The 13708-nt window shown below is 39.0% G+C and overlaps 1 protein-coding gene and 1 pseudogene across 2 annotated transcripts; one reads left to right on the top strand and one right to left on the bottom strand.

The window, feature by feature from the left end:
• Positions 1-864: 864 nt before the first annotated feature.
• Positions 865-2637, top strand: LOC147631756 (uncharacterized; annotated as a pseudogene).
• Positions 2638-3892: 1255 nt separating this feature from the next.
• Positions 3893-7385, bottom strand: LOC147631757 (long-chain-alcohol oxidase FAO4A-like). 2 transcript variants are annotated; one of them, XM_086808295.1, is made up of 4 exons: positions 7193-7385; positions 6521-6883; positions 6162-6431; positions 3893-5913 (listed from the first exon to the last, which is right to left on the bottom strand). In XM_086808295.1, the coding sequence occupies exons 2-4, from the start codon at positions 6851-6853 to the stop codon at positions 4147-4149; spliced, it is 2370 nt and encodes a 789-aa protein (XP_086664421.1). In that variant the 5' UTR covers positions 6854-6883; positions 7193-7385; the 3' UTR covers positions 3893-4146. The 2 variants fall into 2 exon arrangements, with proteins under 2 accessions (XP_086664421.1, XP_086664420.1); XM_086808294.1 differs by having other exon boundaries at positions 6988-7236.
• Between the last annotated feature and the right edge of the window lie 6323 nt (positions 7386-13708).

Here is a 13708-nt window from a genome sequence, read left to right on the forward strand (position 1 = left end):
GGACTTTTGATACACGCCAAATCACCTTCCTTACCACGAAGGCTTGAAGGCAAGCATCAACTTGGAGGTAGACCGTAGCTAGCAATGCAGCCTGCTGCATTTCGAGATCCGTGAGCAAAACGCAGTCCATACTCCAGAGAATCGTGAGCGTTTCCAACTTTCCACGCTATGAGTTGAAAGCTGAACCTCGTTTAATATTATTGTTGCTTGTTCAAACTTCAAAGTTTTGACTAACTTCACCTCGCTTAATATTATTATTGCTTGTTCAGAATTCTTGTTGCTCTAAAATGTTATTTGTTTTTGGTGTCTTGTAAACTTTAAAGTTTACAAATTACAACTTTGCTCGAATTATTAACTTTGCTCTAAAATGGTATTTATTTTTGGTGTCTTTTAAACGTTAAAGTGTAACACTTTGCTCTAAATTCTAAGTTGTTGTTTGCTTTTGATTTATAGGCAATGAGAAATTTGCCAAAGAACCAACGCACCTTGTTACAATTTTCTGGAGTGACACATAATGTGCACAAAAGATAAAAAAATAATGAGAATGGTAAGCAGTTACATGATGCAGAAATTGTCATTAGTGACAATGAATGTGAAGATGATATTGTGCATGGTTTCAAAGAGGAAAGGAAAATTGAGTGTAGAAAATTGTGGCAAGATAATTGGTTAACTACTTTCAAATGGTTAATATATGACAATGATAAAGTGAGATTGTTTTGTTCATATTGTTTGGATTTTCCTCATGCAAAAAGTGCATATGCCAAGGGAGGGTCAAGAAACTTCAAAACTAGTAATTTGAGATCACATGCTAGAACACAATGCCATCGAGATGCAAGGAATGCGAAATTGTTTGGTCAATCAGCTATGGAACAAGGAATGAGAAAAATGCATGAGTCACAAGATGATGCCTTGCTTACTTTGTTTAAAAGTGCATACTTCATTGCTAAAAATAACTTGACATTTGCACTTTTTCCATCTTTACTAGAGCTTTTGAAAGATGTGGATGCAAAATGCTTGATAGGTTTATTTAATGATGACAAAAGTTGTGCGGATATGATATTTTGCATTTCAAAATGTATCATGGATAACACACTCACAAAGGTAAAGTTGAGTCCATGGTTTGGAGTAATGGTGGATGAATCCATCGATATATCCATACACCATCACATGATCGTATATCTTTCCTACTTAGAAGCAGGATGTGTATCTCAAACAACATTTTATGGAATGGTTCGTATTAATGATAGTATGGCTCAAGGTGTGTACAGTGCCATTTTGGATGAGTTGCAAAAAGTTGATTTAGATTTAACAAAGTTGATAGGATTTGGATCAGATGGTTGTGCAACTATGATTGGAAGAAAGAGAGGTGTTGCCACACTTCTTAAAAAGTTAAATCCTATGTTAACTTCCATTCATTGTGTAGCCCATCGCACAAATTTAGCAACATCAGATGTTTCTAAAAAACTTCTCTATGCTAAAAAGATTGATAAATTGGTAAATGCAATTGCAAACTACTTTTCTAGTAGTTCCAATAGAATGGAAGGGTTGAAAGCTCTTCAAGAAGAAATGGATTGCGAAACAATAAAAATGCAACGCATTTATGAAATCAGATGGTTAAGTCGCCATAATTGCTTGGCAAGGATGTGCAAATCAATGGATGCCTTATTGGTAATTTTGAAGGAAGAGCGTGTGGATCTATATGCAATGTTGAGTACATTTGAATGTATGTATGCCATGCACTTTCTTGTAGATATTTTGGGAAAATTGACTACTTTGAGTCAAAAGTTTCAAAAGGATTATATAGACGTGACCACCATCCAAGGGGTGGTAAGAAATACTATTCTATGTATCCAAGTGGAGTTTATTGAAGAAAGGGTGATAGATATGAATGCCTCTCAACTAGGCATAGGATGGTATCCCAGAATGCCTGATTATGGACCTGAAGATGGATTTTTGCATGCATTGTGCTCATCCTTGAAAGGTGATATGTTCTATGGACAATAAATCAAATGGTGTGGACTTGCATAATGCCTTAACTTTTCAATTTATTTTTTCAAAGAAAATATGTGACAATTTGGAAAAGAGGTTTGCAAATAACTCCGTGTTGAGTTGCATTAAAATTCTCGTCCTAGCTCAACACCCCACTCATGAGAAGTTGCTCAAAGATTTTGGCAATACAGAATGTGACAACATTGCTTCATTCTATGGAGTGTCAAAAGTTGTCAATGGTAAAATGTTTTCTCCTATTATTGATGGTGGAGAATCATTTAAGAGAGAGTTTAGAATGTTTAAACGCCAAGCAGCTGTGGATTGGGCAAGAATGAATTTGGTGGAATTGACATCAGTTTTGGCAAGCAATGAAATGTGGAGTGAAACATATCCTAATGTATTGTGCGTTGCCAAGGTTGCTCTAGTGCAATGTTGTAGCATTGCCATGTGTGAACAAGGTTTCAGCTCTCGAACAAAAATCAAAACAAAGTGGCGTAACAAGATGGAAATCAATAGCTTGGATGCCTTGTTGAAGATTGCAATCAAAGGGGAAGAGACAATGGATTTTGTTGAGAGGCCATGGAGATTTGGAAAAGCAAAGCCTATAGGCATCTTTTTTGCGCAAATGGAATATCATCATTAATTTGATAAGTATGTTGTATTAATCTTTTGTTTGGTAGTTTTTCTACCATATCATCCCTTTTTGTAATTGAATATTCTCGGTAAGGTTTTACATCTTTCAAGCCCTTATAATATTGTACATCTTGATGCAACTTGAAAGATTTACTCTTTGATGAAAAAAGGAACAATATAGGCTTATGTTCAAAGGGAAAAGAAAAATGACTATTTTGATTTGGTGCCAAAAGCTAATGCCGAGTGTGTTTTATAGTTTGTTGGAATTCGTTTAAGGTAAAAGGAAACCACAGAGAGACAAGATTTCCAGGTCAACTCCAAAGGAGGACCTAAAATTAGCAAAATTGCCTATGCTCAAGCACAACTTACAAGTCTCCAACTAGGTGTAAATCACTGGCAAATCAGGTTTTGACCATTTCTGAGCAGTCGAAGGTGCCCAAACTGACCCCAAATATATATATATATATATATATATATATAATTTTTGGTCATGATGCAAGTTCTGTAAAAGAGATCCACCCATGGGCCTACTGTTTCCCACTCCTGCTTCAAAGAGACCCTTCCGATGCTCTGGTTTTTTGACATGCACAGGCAGTACAATGTCTATACATGAGGCATCTCCAATCTTGACTCATTCTGCCTTTCATTTGATAGGTTTTCAGACAAATCAAAGTGGGCCCTCAACAAAGAATTGCAATTTGCAAGCCCCTTTTGACCAATGGAGACTGCCCAAAATAGTAAATCATGCATTTTTTGGCACTCAGACGAATTTTGGTCATGCCTCACACACAACGATGGATAGTGCAAGTAAATTCTGCAATTATTAGGAAATTTGCAGGTATTACCATTAAAACCTTCTCCAAACACTGCATAACATCCTTGAATTTAAAAAGTTTTTTTTTTAACTCTTGAAAAAAAAATGCAATTTTAAATTATCTAAGGGTTAGCTCTTCAGAACCAAGGACAAAGAAGATGTGAAAGGAAACATGTGACACTTGGATGCATTCTTCATGTGCACTCTGGGCATGTTTTTTCAAAAAGAGTTTTCTCTGAAGCATTGAGGAAGCATCAAATTCATCTTTCAGCTAAATGATTTTAAGGTTCCACTTTATGGAACACTAAATAATTTTGTCACTAATGTATTATAAGTTTGCAAACAAAACAAAACCATGTGTTTATTGTACAAATTTGCAAACAAAACAAAACCATGTGTTTATTGTACACTTTCTTTACAAGGAAAGCAAAGAAACAAACAAGAGCTAGGGACACATTTCTTCAGGGTGACCAAGAAGTTAAATGCATCCTTTTTTTTAAGAGTAATAATTTACATTCTGTAACTTTTCTGCTTTTCGAAAGACTATTATTGTAATCTGCATTGGCTGAGACTTGTTTAGGTACTTGCCTCACTTTTTTGAGCCACTTTGGCAAGCTTTTCAAAAAAGAGTCAAGCAGAAGAAAGCAAGCTAGCTTTCTCTCTCCATTGTAATACTATAGATATTTGAGTCCTTAAAATGGTCCACATATTCATATACATCCTCCTGCTGCTGCTGTGGCTTTGAGATAATGAAGTATGTTTTGGGCAGTGCAAAAAGCGATGGCCTGGACAGTGACCATGGGGTTCACGCCGATGGCAGTAGGAAAAATGCTGGCATCCCCCACAAAGAGGCCTTCCACCTCCCAGGTCTCACAGGAGGGGTCAACGGCAGAGGAGGCGGGGTCTACGCCCATGCGGCAGGTGCCCATCTGGTGGGCTGACTGCATGCTGAAGTTGAGGCCATGCATGCCCCGCGAACGAATGCGGGCCAAGTAGGCGTCCACATCAGCAGGGTGGCAGGAGTCGGCGTCGGCACTCATGGTGCCCACTTCAACAACACCGGGAGCAGCAGCTAGAATTCGGACAGCTAGCTGGATAGCGTCCAGTGAGATGGCGACATCAGTGGGGGATAGGCGATAGTCAACAGTGACAGAGCCATTGCCGTCATCTGTCACCGTTCCGCACGTGCGGTCACGCGTGAGCGAGAAAACAAGGCATGTGCGGGAGTATCTCTGCATGGTGCGCTTGAATCGAGCACCGGAAGCCCACGGCACAATGAAGGAAAAAGCACCAGGCAGGACAGACGGACACTCCAAAAGTGCACCATATCCATCACTGCAGTTCTCGCCGGCTAGCTCACGGCTGCAGGCAGTAATTATGCCACCTTCAAAGGCACAATCTTTGTCTTCATCTCCAGCCATTGATCTCAGTGGGGCATATCCCCATGCAAGAATCGATGGATGCAGATGCAGATTGCGGCCGATCTCGCAATTACGAAGCCCGCTTCTTCGAAGCAATAAAGGCGTCTGCAGTGCCCCACCAGCCACCACAACAGCACGTGCATGCACATATAATTTCCCACGCAATATGTCCGCCACCAAGCCAGCCGCCTGCCGCTTCTTTCTCTGTCCACGGCAGTGAAAAACCTCCACCGCCCGGCACCCAGCCAAGATCAATGCTCCTGCTCCTACCGCATCCACCAGCCACGTCTCTGCTGTTGATTGCTTTGCCCCACTCGAACACCCGTATTCGCACCACCCACAGTAATGCTCTCCCACCGCATTGCATGGCACATCCTCCACATGATAACCCAGCTTGATACACCCTTCTCTCAATACCCTGTTCTGCAAAGACTCCTTCTTAAATCCCACCTTCACCTTCATTCTATCACAAACCACATCCATGGCTTGCTGATACTTCTCTTCTTTGAACAATCCAAGCTTAAGATCATCAGCCCACTCTCTTAATACATGATCAGGGGTTCTTAATGAAGCAGACCAGTTGATAGCAGAGCCACCTCCAACAGTAGACCCAGCTCTAATCAAGATTGATCCATCTTTGCTGACAAGGTAGGTGGGGCCTTCCACCATAGCCATGGCACTAGAGGCTTCAATATGTGAATAATCATCTCTTGCAAAGTAGTCTCCCTTTTCAATAATCAGGACCTTAAACCCAGCTTTGGCCAAAACCCCAGCCACAACCCCCCCTCCTGACCCTGAACCCACCACCACCGCATCACACTGCACAGTCACATCTCTCATATGACCCGTCTTCTTTTTTGTGCTCATACTTTGCATGTCAGATTCTCCTTCGTGAGCCCGAAAGCCGAATTCTCTCAACCTATCACACAATGCTTGCTCTTCCTTTACATTAATTACTTTGCCTTCCAAAGGCTTTTTATTGTGATTAGAACCTGCTCTCTCAGGCAAATAATATCCTATTGCCTTCCATGTGGGATTGTAACCGGCACCATCAGCCTGCAATTTCCAATAGAGCTCCACAAATCAACATGAAAAAATCGAAGTGGGACACAACAACGCCAATTACAATGTGAATTGCATCATGTAATCAGGATCACAGACTTCATAAACGGATAAAATGTGATGCACTCAAAATGATCAACAAAAATATTTAAATTATCAAAAAAGCCCATGTACATAGCATAATGTAATGCAACCATGAGTTAAGTATTGATCGCATTAGAAATGAAATGCAACCTACTTACCCTAGCGAAGCAATTCCACCCCACCACACCCTTGAACGCCTTGAAGATCATCTGCAATGTGATCAAGGGACTGGTGGCCCACATCCTTATGATCCTTTCCCTTTTCTCCAACGATAACCTTGGGAAGGCTTCAAGGAAGGGGAATTCCTTCACAAAACTCTTGGCCCCGCAGAGAACAAAGGTCCCTAATCTGGTTGAAAGGAGGAACAGTATAAAGCTCATGAGCATCAACTGAGTCCGCTTTAACTGTCTGCTCAAGAACCCGGCTGCCTGCATGAGCATTCCTGAGGTCAGGGCCCAGCAAAAGTGTGACACAAAGGCACATATCTCTGGATGGATATACATATGTAGATACTTACATAGTCAGGGACTTGCCAGTCTGATGCTGATAATTTGTAATAGGATTGGAGATCACTGGCTGTTTCGTCTGGAGGGGGCTGTACAGAGGGAAATATAGTATCACAGATTGCTGTAAGAACCTCCATTTGATTGTGTGAGAAGCTGTGGGCAAGGGGAGGTTGCCCACCCCTAAGCAAGGGGTGGGCTTTATTTTCATTATTATGTTGCAGAGCCTCTTTATGATTACTGGTTTCATCATATGTGTAACCATGCTTGGTTGTCCCATCGTATACATGGGCACCAGCATGTGATCTGTGATGAAGGCTGTCTACGCTCGGAGAAGCTTTCTCCATGCTCAAGCCTTGAATATATGAAAATTTAACCTGCTGAAAGTATGTCTGTAAGGGCAAAATCGAAGAGAGCTCAAACACTGGCTAGGTTTGATGATTTCTGTACATTGTGCATGCATATTTATATCTAAATGTACCAGCGATAATCAATCTTCAGCGGTTAACCTCTCGTAGTTTTTGTGATCGAAGCGGCTTAGCAGTGACTGAGGGGCTGCTTATGAAGCGAAAAGGCGCAAATCAATAAATGAGGAGGAGATGATGGATGGGAGAGTGCCAACAACTACCACCTACCCACCGTGTGAAGCTTGAAAGATGAAAGCTGAGAGGGGGAGAGAGGGGCACCTGTGGAGGGCGTTGAGCAACCACAGAGGGCGACGAGAGAAGGTGGGTGGGACTGAGAGGGGCTCAGAGCCTTTAAGTGGCTGAAGCGACAGGTTTGCCTCCAAAGTCCACCACGGGCTTACATCAAAACCAGTTGTACGACAATGGCCATCATGTCCACCCTTGAATGTCCTCCGCCCTACATGTTTCCCTCAAACATGTTTGACAGCCCAACCCATTTGTTCATGACATAAAAAAACCGACAAATTTTGGAAATTGACCGAAAGGTTCCCGAGAATCGTACATTTCAGTGGTATAAAATTTGTTGACTCATAAGAAACAAATAAACATTTTTTTTAAATTTGGTTGTGAAAGGGTGTAAAAGGTTTTTGAATTTCATATATTGTGTGTGTGTGTGTAGAGAGAGAGAGAGAGAATGTACACACCCACACATTATAGGGCAAGAATGTATGTTATAATATATATATATACATATATATACATATACATAGAGAGAGAGAGAGAGAGAATGTATGTATGTAAAGTAATTTTGGTAATATATCCTATATTACAAAAAAAAAAAGAGAGAGAGAGAGAATGTATGTACTCGACTATGTATTAGACTTAAGTATAGAGAGAATGCATGTATGCATGTATTTGACTATGTATTAGAATGTTAGTCTTAAGATTTAAGTATAGGGGCCTTACTCTTTTGTGCGATCTTGATCTTGTAAATGTTGTATTTTTTAAAATATTCACACTTCATTTCACAATATTTGCATTTTTTTAATTTCTTTTGAATGTTTAAATTTAGATATTAAAAGGTTTTCAAAGGCATAGTTTTGAGTTTTTTTTTATTTCTTATCATGTGGGAAAATTTTATGTCCATTTTGCTACACCCTTGCCTTCCCATCTCTTTGACATAGTCCCAAAATCCTTTACCCACCATAAGGAAATTGGTCATTCTAAACTTCTAGGCATGGAAGTTGTTCTTGTCCAATTTCTCACTAACAATCTGCTTGATTCCGCCAAACATGTTTTCCTGCAACAATCAAAAAACAACAGATAATTTTTGTATACAACCTATAATACAGCAGTATCTTTTGTGACTACTATAGCAATACTTCAACACAACCTATAGGTCACTAGATCTTACCAAAGTACATGTACATATACCCAATGTCAACAATACATGTGCAAACACTATCTGCACTCCCAAAATGCACTGCTACACTACAATAACCAGATTTCGACCAGAGACAGTTCTTAACCAAAACTTTCCAAAATTGTCGAAACTACCTTGCAGTAATAGAACAGAGACCGAGACACACCTGAAACGCGATTTTGGAAGCAAAGTATTGTGTACCACATAGGCACCTCCAAGCCTGCAAAGATAGCTCCTCAATCATACCTAAACCAAGAAGGGAAAGAGATGATGATGCTCTTACCTGTGTATCGCTTCCTTGCTTGCGTGTTCTTGCCTCTTGCTTGCCTCCTTAGCTCTCACATGAACCGAGCTCTGATATCATAAAGAGAATGTGGGAAAGAGAGAGGGCTTGAGTTCCTTGCCATCACACACACACACACACGAGAGTGCAAGACACACAAGACGGATGGATGGCTGAATTCTTTTTTTTCTTCTTCTCTTCTCTACAACCATATATCTAAAGAAAAGAGTACACATATAAAGGGAAAGAACTCTCCTACAACAACAACATTCAAAATGGTCCGGTCTATAGTGTGAACCCGACTACATGATCTGTCGCTATTACTATGCCATAACTCTAGTACTCCAAAGTGGTTGTTACGCAGCCTGTCATCCACTAGCGACATATCGGCCATAATCTCACCAACAACCAGGCCAATGGCATAAGTGCGGAAGCTCTCTCCCCAGGCGGGTCATCAATGTCCGTCGTATTAGTTGAGCTCGATATGTCAACATTCTTGCTAAGTATCATTCACACTGTAATTTTTCATACATTCCACAGGTTTCCATCGTCACATCAGTGATCTACTGGTCATTTTGGTTACATTCACTGGACATTAACAATAACTGCAGGTAGTTGGGATATTTTCATTTTGTGCTAGGGATTAGTTGCTTGTTGCAGGCAGAATGGCAGGCAGTGATGTATTTGGGATGCTTTTCCTAAGGATAAGCTTAACAAGACTAACTACCGATTGTGGTTCTATATGATGCACCATGTATTGGTCTCACCATAGGAATTCGGAATGTTGTTATTGGCATTGAGGCACACCCTGTCTTATCAACACAATAGCATAATTGTTATGAGAATCACTCTTGAGTATTGGGAATTATATTTCTTATTTTGTGTATCGTGCCTGTTTTGGTACGTGTAATTTGATATTATAGTTGCCTATTTCTCATGATGGCGTTGGTACATGTAATTTGACATTATGGTTGCCTATTTCTTATTTTATATCGAGGACGCATGTGTGTACCATACATGTTGGTACATGTAATTTGATATTATAGTTACCTATTCCTCATGACAATGTTGAGATTAATTGATATGTTCAATTGATTATTTAACTAACGTAGATTATATCTATGAGTATAGGTACTGAGATGTACGAGGGTACCAATTGAGGTGTCGCACGATACGAGAGTACCGATTGATGTGTCATATGGATTAAGATGTACGAGGATATCGATTGAGGTGTCATATAGATGGTAGATTGAGCAGTGGTGTGAAGATAAAGATCATGTGCTAATCAGGTAATAGAATTTTATTAATCATTTATAGCCTATCATGTAGCTAGATTTTATGTGAAAATGTACACAAGATTATTTTATGTGTAAAGGCCCATTAGTATTTATCATTGGGCAAGGATTTTGTCATGTATAACCCTTAGAAACTTTTAACAAGGTTATTTATATATAAAGAAAAAGCCTAAAAGTGTAAAATATGCTATTATTGTCTCCAAGGACTAAAATAATGAATATGACATAAAAATCGCGTGTGGGAGAAGGAGCCACACACGTCGGGAGAGAGATTGCATCCAATGCTTGTGTTTTGTGTGGTTAAGTATTTTTCAAATGTTCACGTTCACCTTCTCTATACTAGAATTATTTTCTGTATTCAATTTATTTATTATTGAGAATATGATTTATATTTGAACTTGGAGAAAGATTCATGTTTCAGTGATATCAGATCTTTGGCAAGTATAAGGATATCTTGAAGGTTTAAATCCAAAAACATAATTTTGAAGCAATTCAAAATTCCATGGTATAAATCTCTTATAGATTTGATTTAATTTATTTCAAATATGAAAATAGTTTTAAAAATGCTGCAAGCCTCTATCAATTTGAATCGTGGAGTGTACAAACAATTCTTAAGGTTTGAAAGTAATAGCATGTGTTTTCTTGAGTCTTTTAGATAAAAGAATAGAGAATCTAGAGACCTTTGACTAAAAGGATTCAATGGTTTATTGAATTTTTTGGATCATTAGATCTAAGACTAGATCAAGGCTCTTAATTTATGTCACCTTTTTATCCAAAACCTTTCTGTATAATTGAAAAACCACCGCTCAATCCACCATTGATACGACACCTCAATTGGTACCCTCATATATAGTTGATACGCTCGCACATCTTAATCCATACGACACCTCAATTCGTATCCTCGTATAGAGTGATACCTCATTCAATACCCTCACACATCTCAGTACCTATACTCATAGACATAATACACGTTAGTTAATCAATTGAAGACATCAATTAATTCTAACACCATCATGAGGAATAGGTATCCATAATATCAAATTACACGTACCAACAGGCACAATATGCACAAGTGTCTCCGATATAAAATAAGAAATATAATTCTCAATACTCGAGGAATTCTCATAACATTCCCTCTTGCTTGGGTTACAACAACTATCCTCAGTTACGTAAATCCATGAGAGAATGGCTTCAAGATTGGTGTGAAAAACTTGATCAACACATAATGCAGATATACAATATACCAATCAAATGAACATATGTGAAACACGTCTAAGTGTCCCCCATACCACAAAGGCGCATTTATACACATAAGATAGTAAAAGATAGAAGACATAAATGTGTTTAGTGTATCTATATAAAATGAATTTGATGTCCCATACCACCAAATTAATTTTACATATTACTGCTTTCATGATAGAAGTTTTGAGACGAAGTGACCAGTCCCCTCTGAAACTTAAATTTTGATACAAATTTTTTTCTTGAAAATATTTTTAAAAAACTAAATTCTTAATTAGGATGTTATAAATTAATATCTATAGTGTGAAGAATATTTAGAGTATGCATGCTAAAGTCTATTCTTACTTATTTATAAAATGAGAGATGAGTGAGATGTTAATGAATCTTTGAATAATCAATTTCTTTTCTGTTTAACTAGTGTGGATTATGTCTGAGTATAGGTACTAACATGTGCGAGAAAGCCGATTGAAGTGTTGCACTATCCGAGGATACCAATTGAGGTGTCACACTATACGAGGATACCAATTGAGATATCGTATGGATTGCAATGTGTGAGGGTATCGATTGAGATGTCACACTATACGAGGATACCCATTGAGGTGTCATGTGCAGGCTTTAAATTTGGCACCTAAGTCTAGGTGCCATAGAAAATCTAGTGGCACTTTTGCCATCAACCATGGGTGCCAAAATGTCACCTTTGGCTAAAACTTTGAGTGCCTCTTTTAATAACAAACCACTTTACTTTGAGTAATGAAAACATATTAGTTTTGTAAGTGCATTAAGCTTTCACAATTCAATAGACGTCTTCTCATCACACAAAATACATTATAGCAAGAGAATTTTTAAAGGCATCATAAATTATTGAAGACTTTCCATATTTATTATGTATTGTGTACTATATTAAATATATTTACTATATTATATATATTATATAGGATATATACCCCTGGTCACTTAGACCCCTAAGGCTAGGTGCCATTGGGCACTTCCCTTGTTTTTTCAAAGTGCCACGTTGGCACTTTTACCAGAAAACGGAGGTGCCATTTGGCACTTGAAATTGTGAAAGGCTCCCGTACGGGTGCCAAATTTAAAGCCTGGTCATGTGGATGGTGGATTGAGCGATGGTGCAATGATGATCATGTGCTAAGATTCATGTTTCAATAATAGTACAAGTACTTTCGATGGTGATATATAGATGTAACTGTGGCATCCACCTCTGCACCTCCCAAGGCAGAACAAGCCAAATGGTATGATAGCAAGGAAGCATAGGCATATGCATTAGTGGCACTTTTAGTAAAAAGGAGCAGTATTCCTCATATTCGTGGCACTTTTAGTAAAAAGCAGCATTATTCCTTATATTCGCTCATGTATAACTACAAAGCATGCTTGGGATACGCTTGCTAGGTGTCACGAGACACAAGTAGCCAACTTACGCAAGCAGTTACAGTCCAAGTATATAAATGAGAGATTTAATGGATGACTTTCTCATAAGAATTAAAGATCTCAGGGAGCAACTAGATGAGACCTATCCGGATAGTTCTTTGGTATCTATGGTTTTCACAACTCTATCAGATTTATACCAAGGTTTTGCATCTACATTTCGGTTCATGATGAAGAGTAATCCTAATGCCCTTACTTTTGATGAGTTGGTTACAGTGCTCTTGTAAGGAAAGCAATCTCAACAAAACCGAACTAGTATACATGTGGAAGATTAGACACTTGCTGCCAATCAAAAGGTAAAAGCCTTTTCTCAAAGTGGCTATAAGCCAAAGGCAAGAATCAGTCCAATCTTCTCGTAAGGATACTAAAAAGGGATGATAAGCCTAAGAAGAAAGAAAAATGCAACTACTATCAAACTAGGGACCTTATCATGTCACTTCACTTGTACTTCACTCATTCTTATCAATCTACTTTGAGTGTTGTGCTTCTATCTTTTTCTTCTTGCTTGCTACAATCATGTGTGTGTTGCTACATTGATCTCCACAATGAAGAGATCAATGTAGCAGCACACATAGATGCAACAAGCAAGGAGAGAGAAATGGAAGCACAAGGGCTAACAACTAAAAACGAAGGGCACGGCTCAAGGCAGTCGATAAAGAAGACCCCAAGAGATTGTAGACTCTCAAGCATACAGATCTCTGTACATGTAACTGATCTCCACGATGTGGCCGAAACAAAAACACCCATAGAACCCACTCACCTTGAGTTTGAGTTTCCCCAAGAAGACCATCTAGGAGGAAGGCCAGCCTTGGTCGACACCCGAGCTAGCCATAATGTTTTGTCTTGGTGGGAGACGTTCTCATTAGACCAACTATCAAATGTGACTATCAACTAGAAGAAGTGACATGGTAAGCTGTTACATCATATAACACAACTCACACCATCTACACAAGCGACCAGTACCATGGTGAACAATTTTCAATTCATGACTATTAATTGTTTTGAAGCAGAGTTTTTTCTCTCAAACACTAACTTTAATCTACTCTAGGAGAGCGCACTAAGGAGGAGTGGGTACCCAAGAGCCTTAGCTAGCTAGGGTAGCCAAGAGTATCCTA

This window comes from Cibotium barometz, chromosome 14 (genome assembly GCF_041138505.1).
Source record: "Cibotium barometz isolate CiBa-2024 chromosome 14, ASM4113850v1, whole genome shotgun sequence".
NCBI classification, from domain to species: domain Eukaryota; kingdom Viridiplantae; phylum Streptophyta; class Polypodiopsida; order Cyatheales; family Cibotiaceae; genus Cibotium; species Cibotium barometz.

Bases quoted from the DNA above. Each gene is read 5' to 3' on its own strand.
- LOC147631757 (XM_086808295.1), bottom strand. From the start codon at position 6,853: ATGGAGAAAGCTTCTCCGAGCGTAGACAGCCTTCATCACAGATCACAT. The intron at 6,432-6,520 runs GTAAGTATCTAC...ATGCTCATGCAG, and splicing joins ACTGGCAAGTCCCTGACTAT to GCAGCCGGGTTCTTGAGCAG. The intron at 5,914-6,161 runs GTAAGTAGGTTG...TGGAAATTGCAG, and splicing joins GGTGGAATTGCTTCGCTAGG to GCTGATGGTGCCGGTTACAA.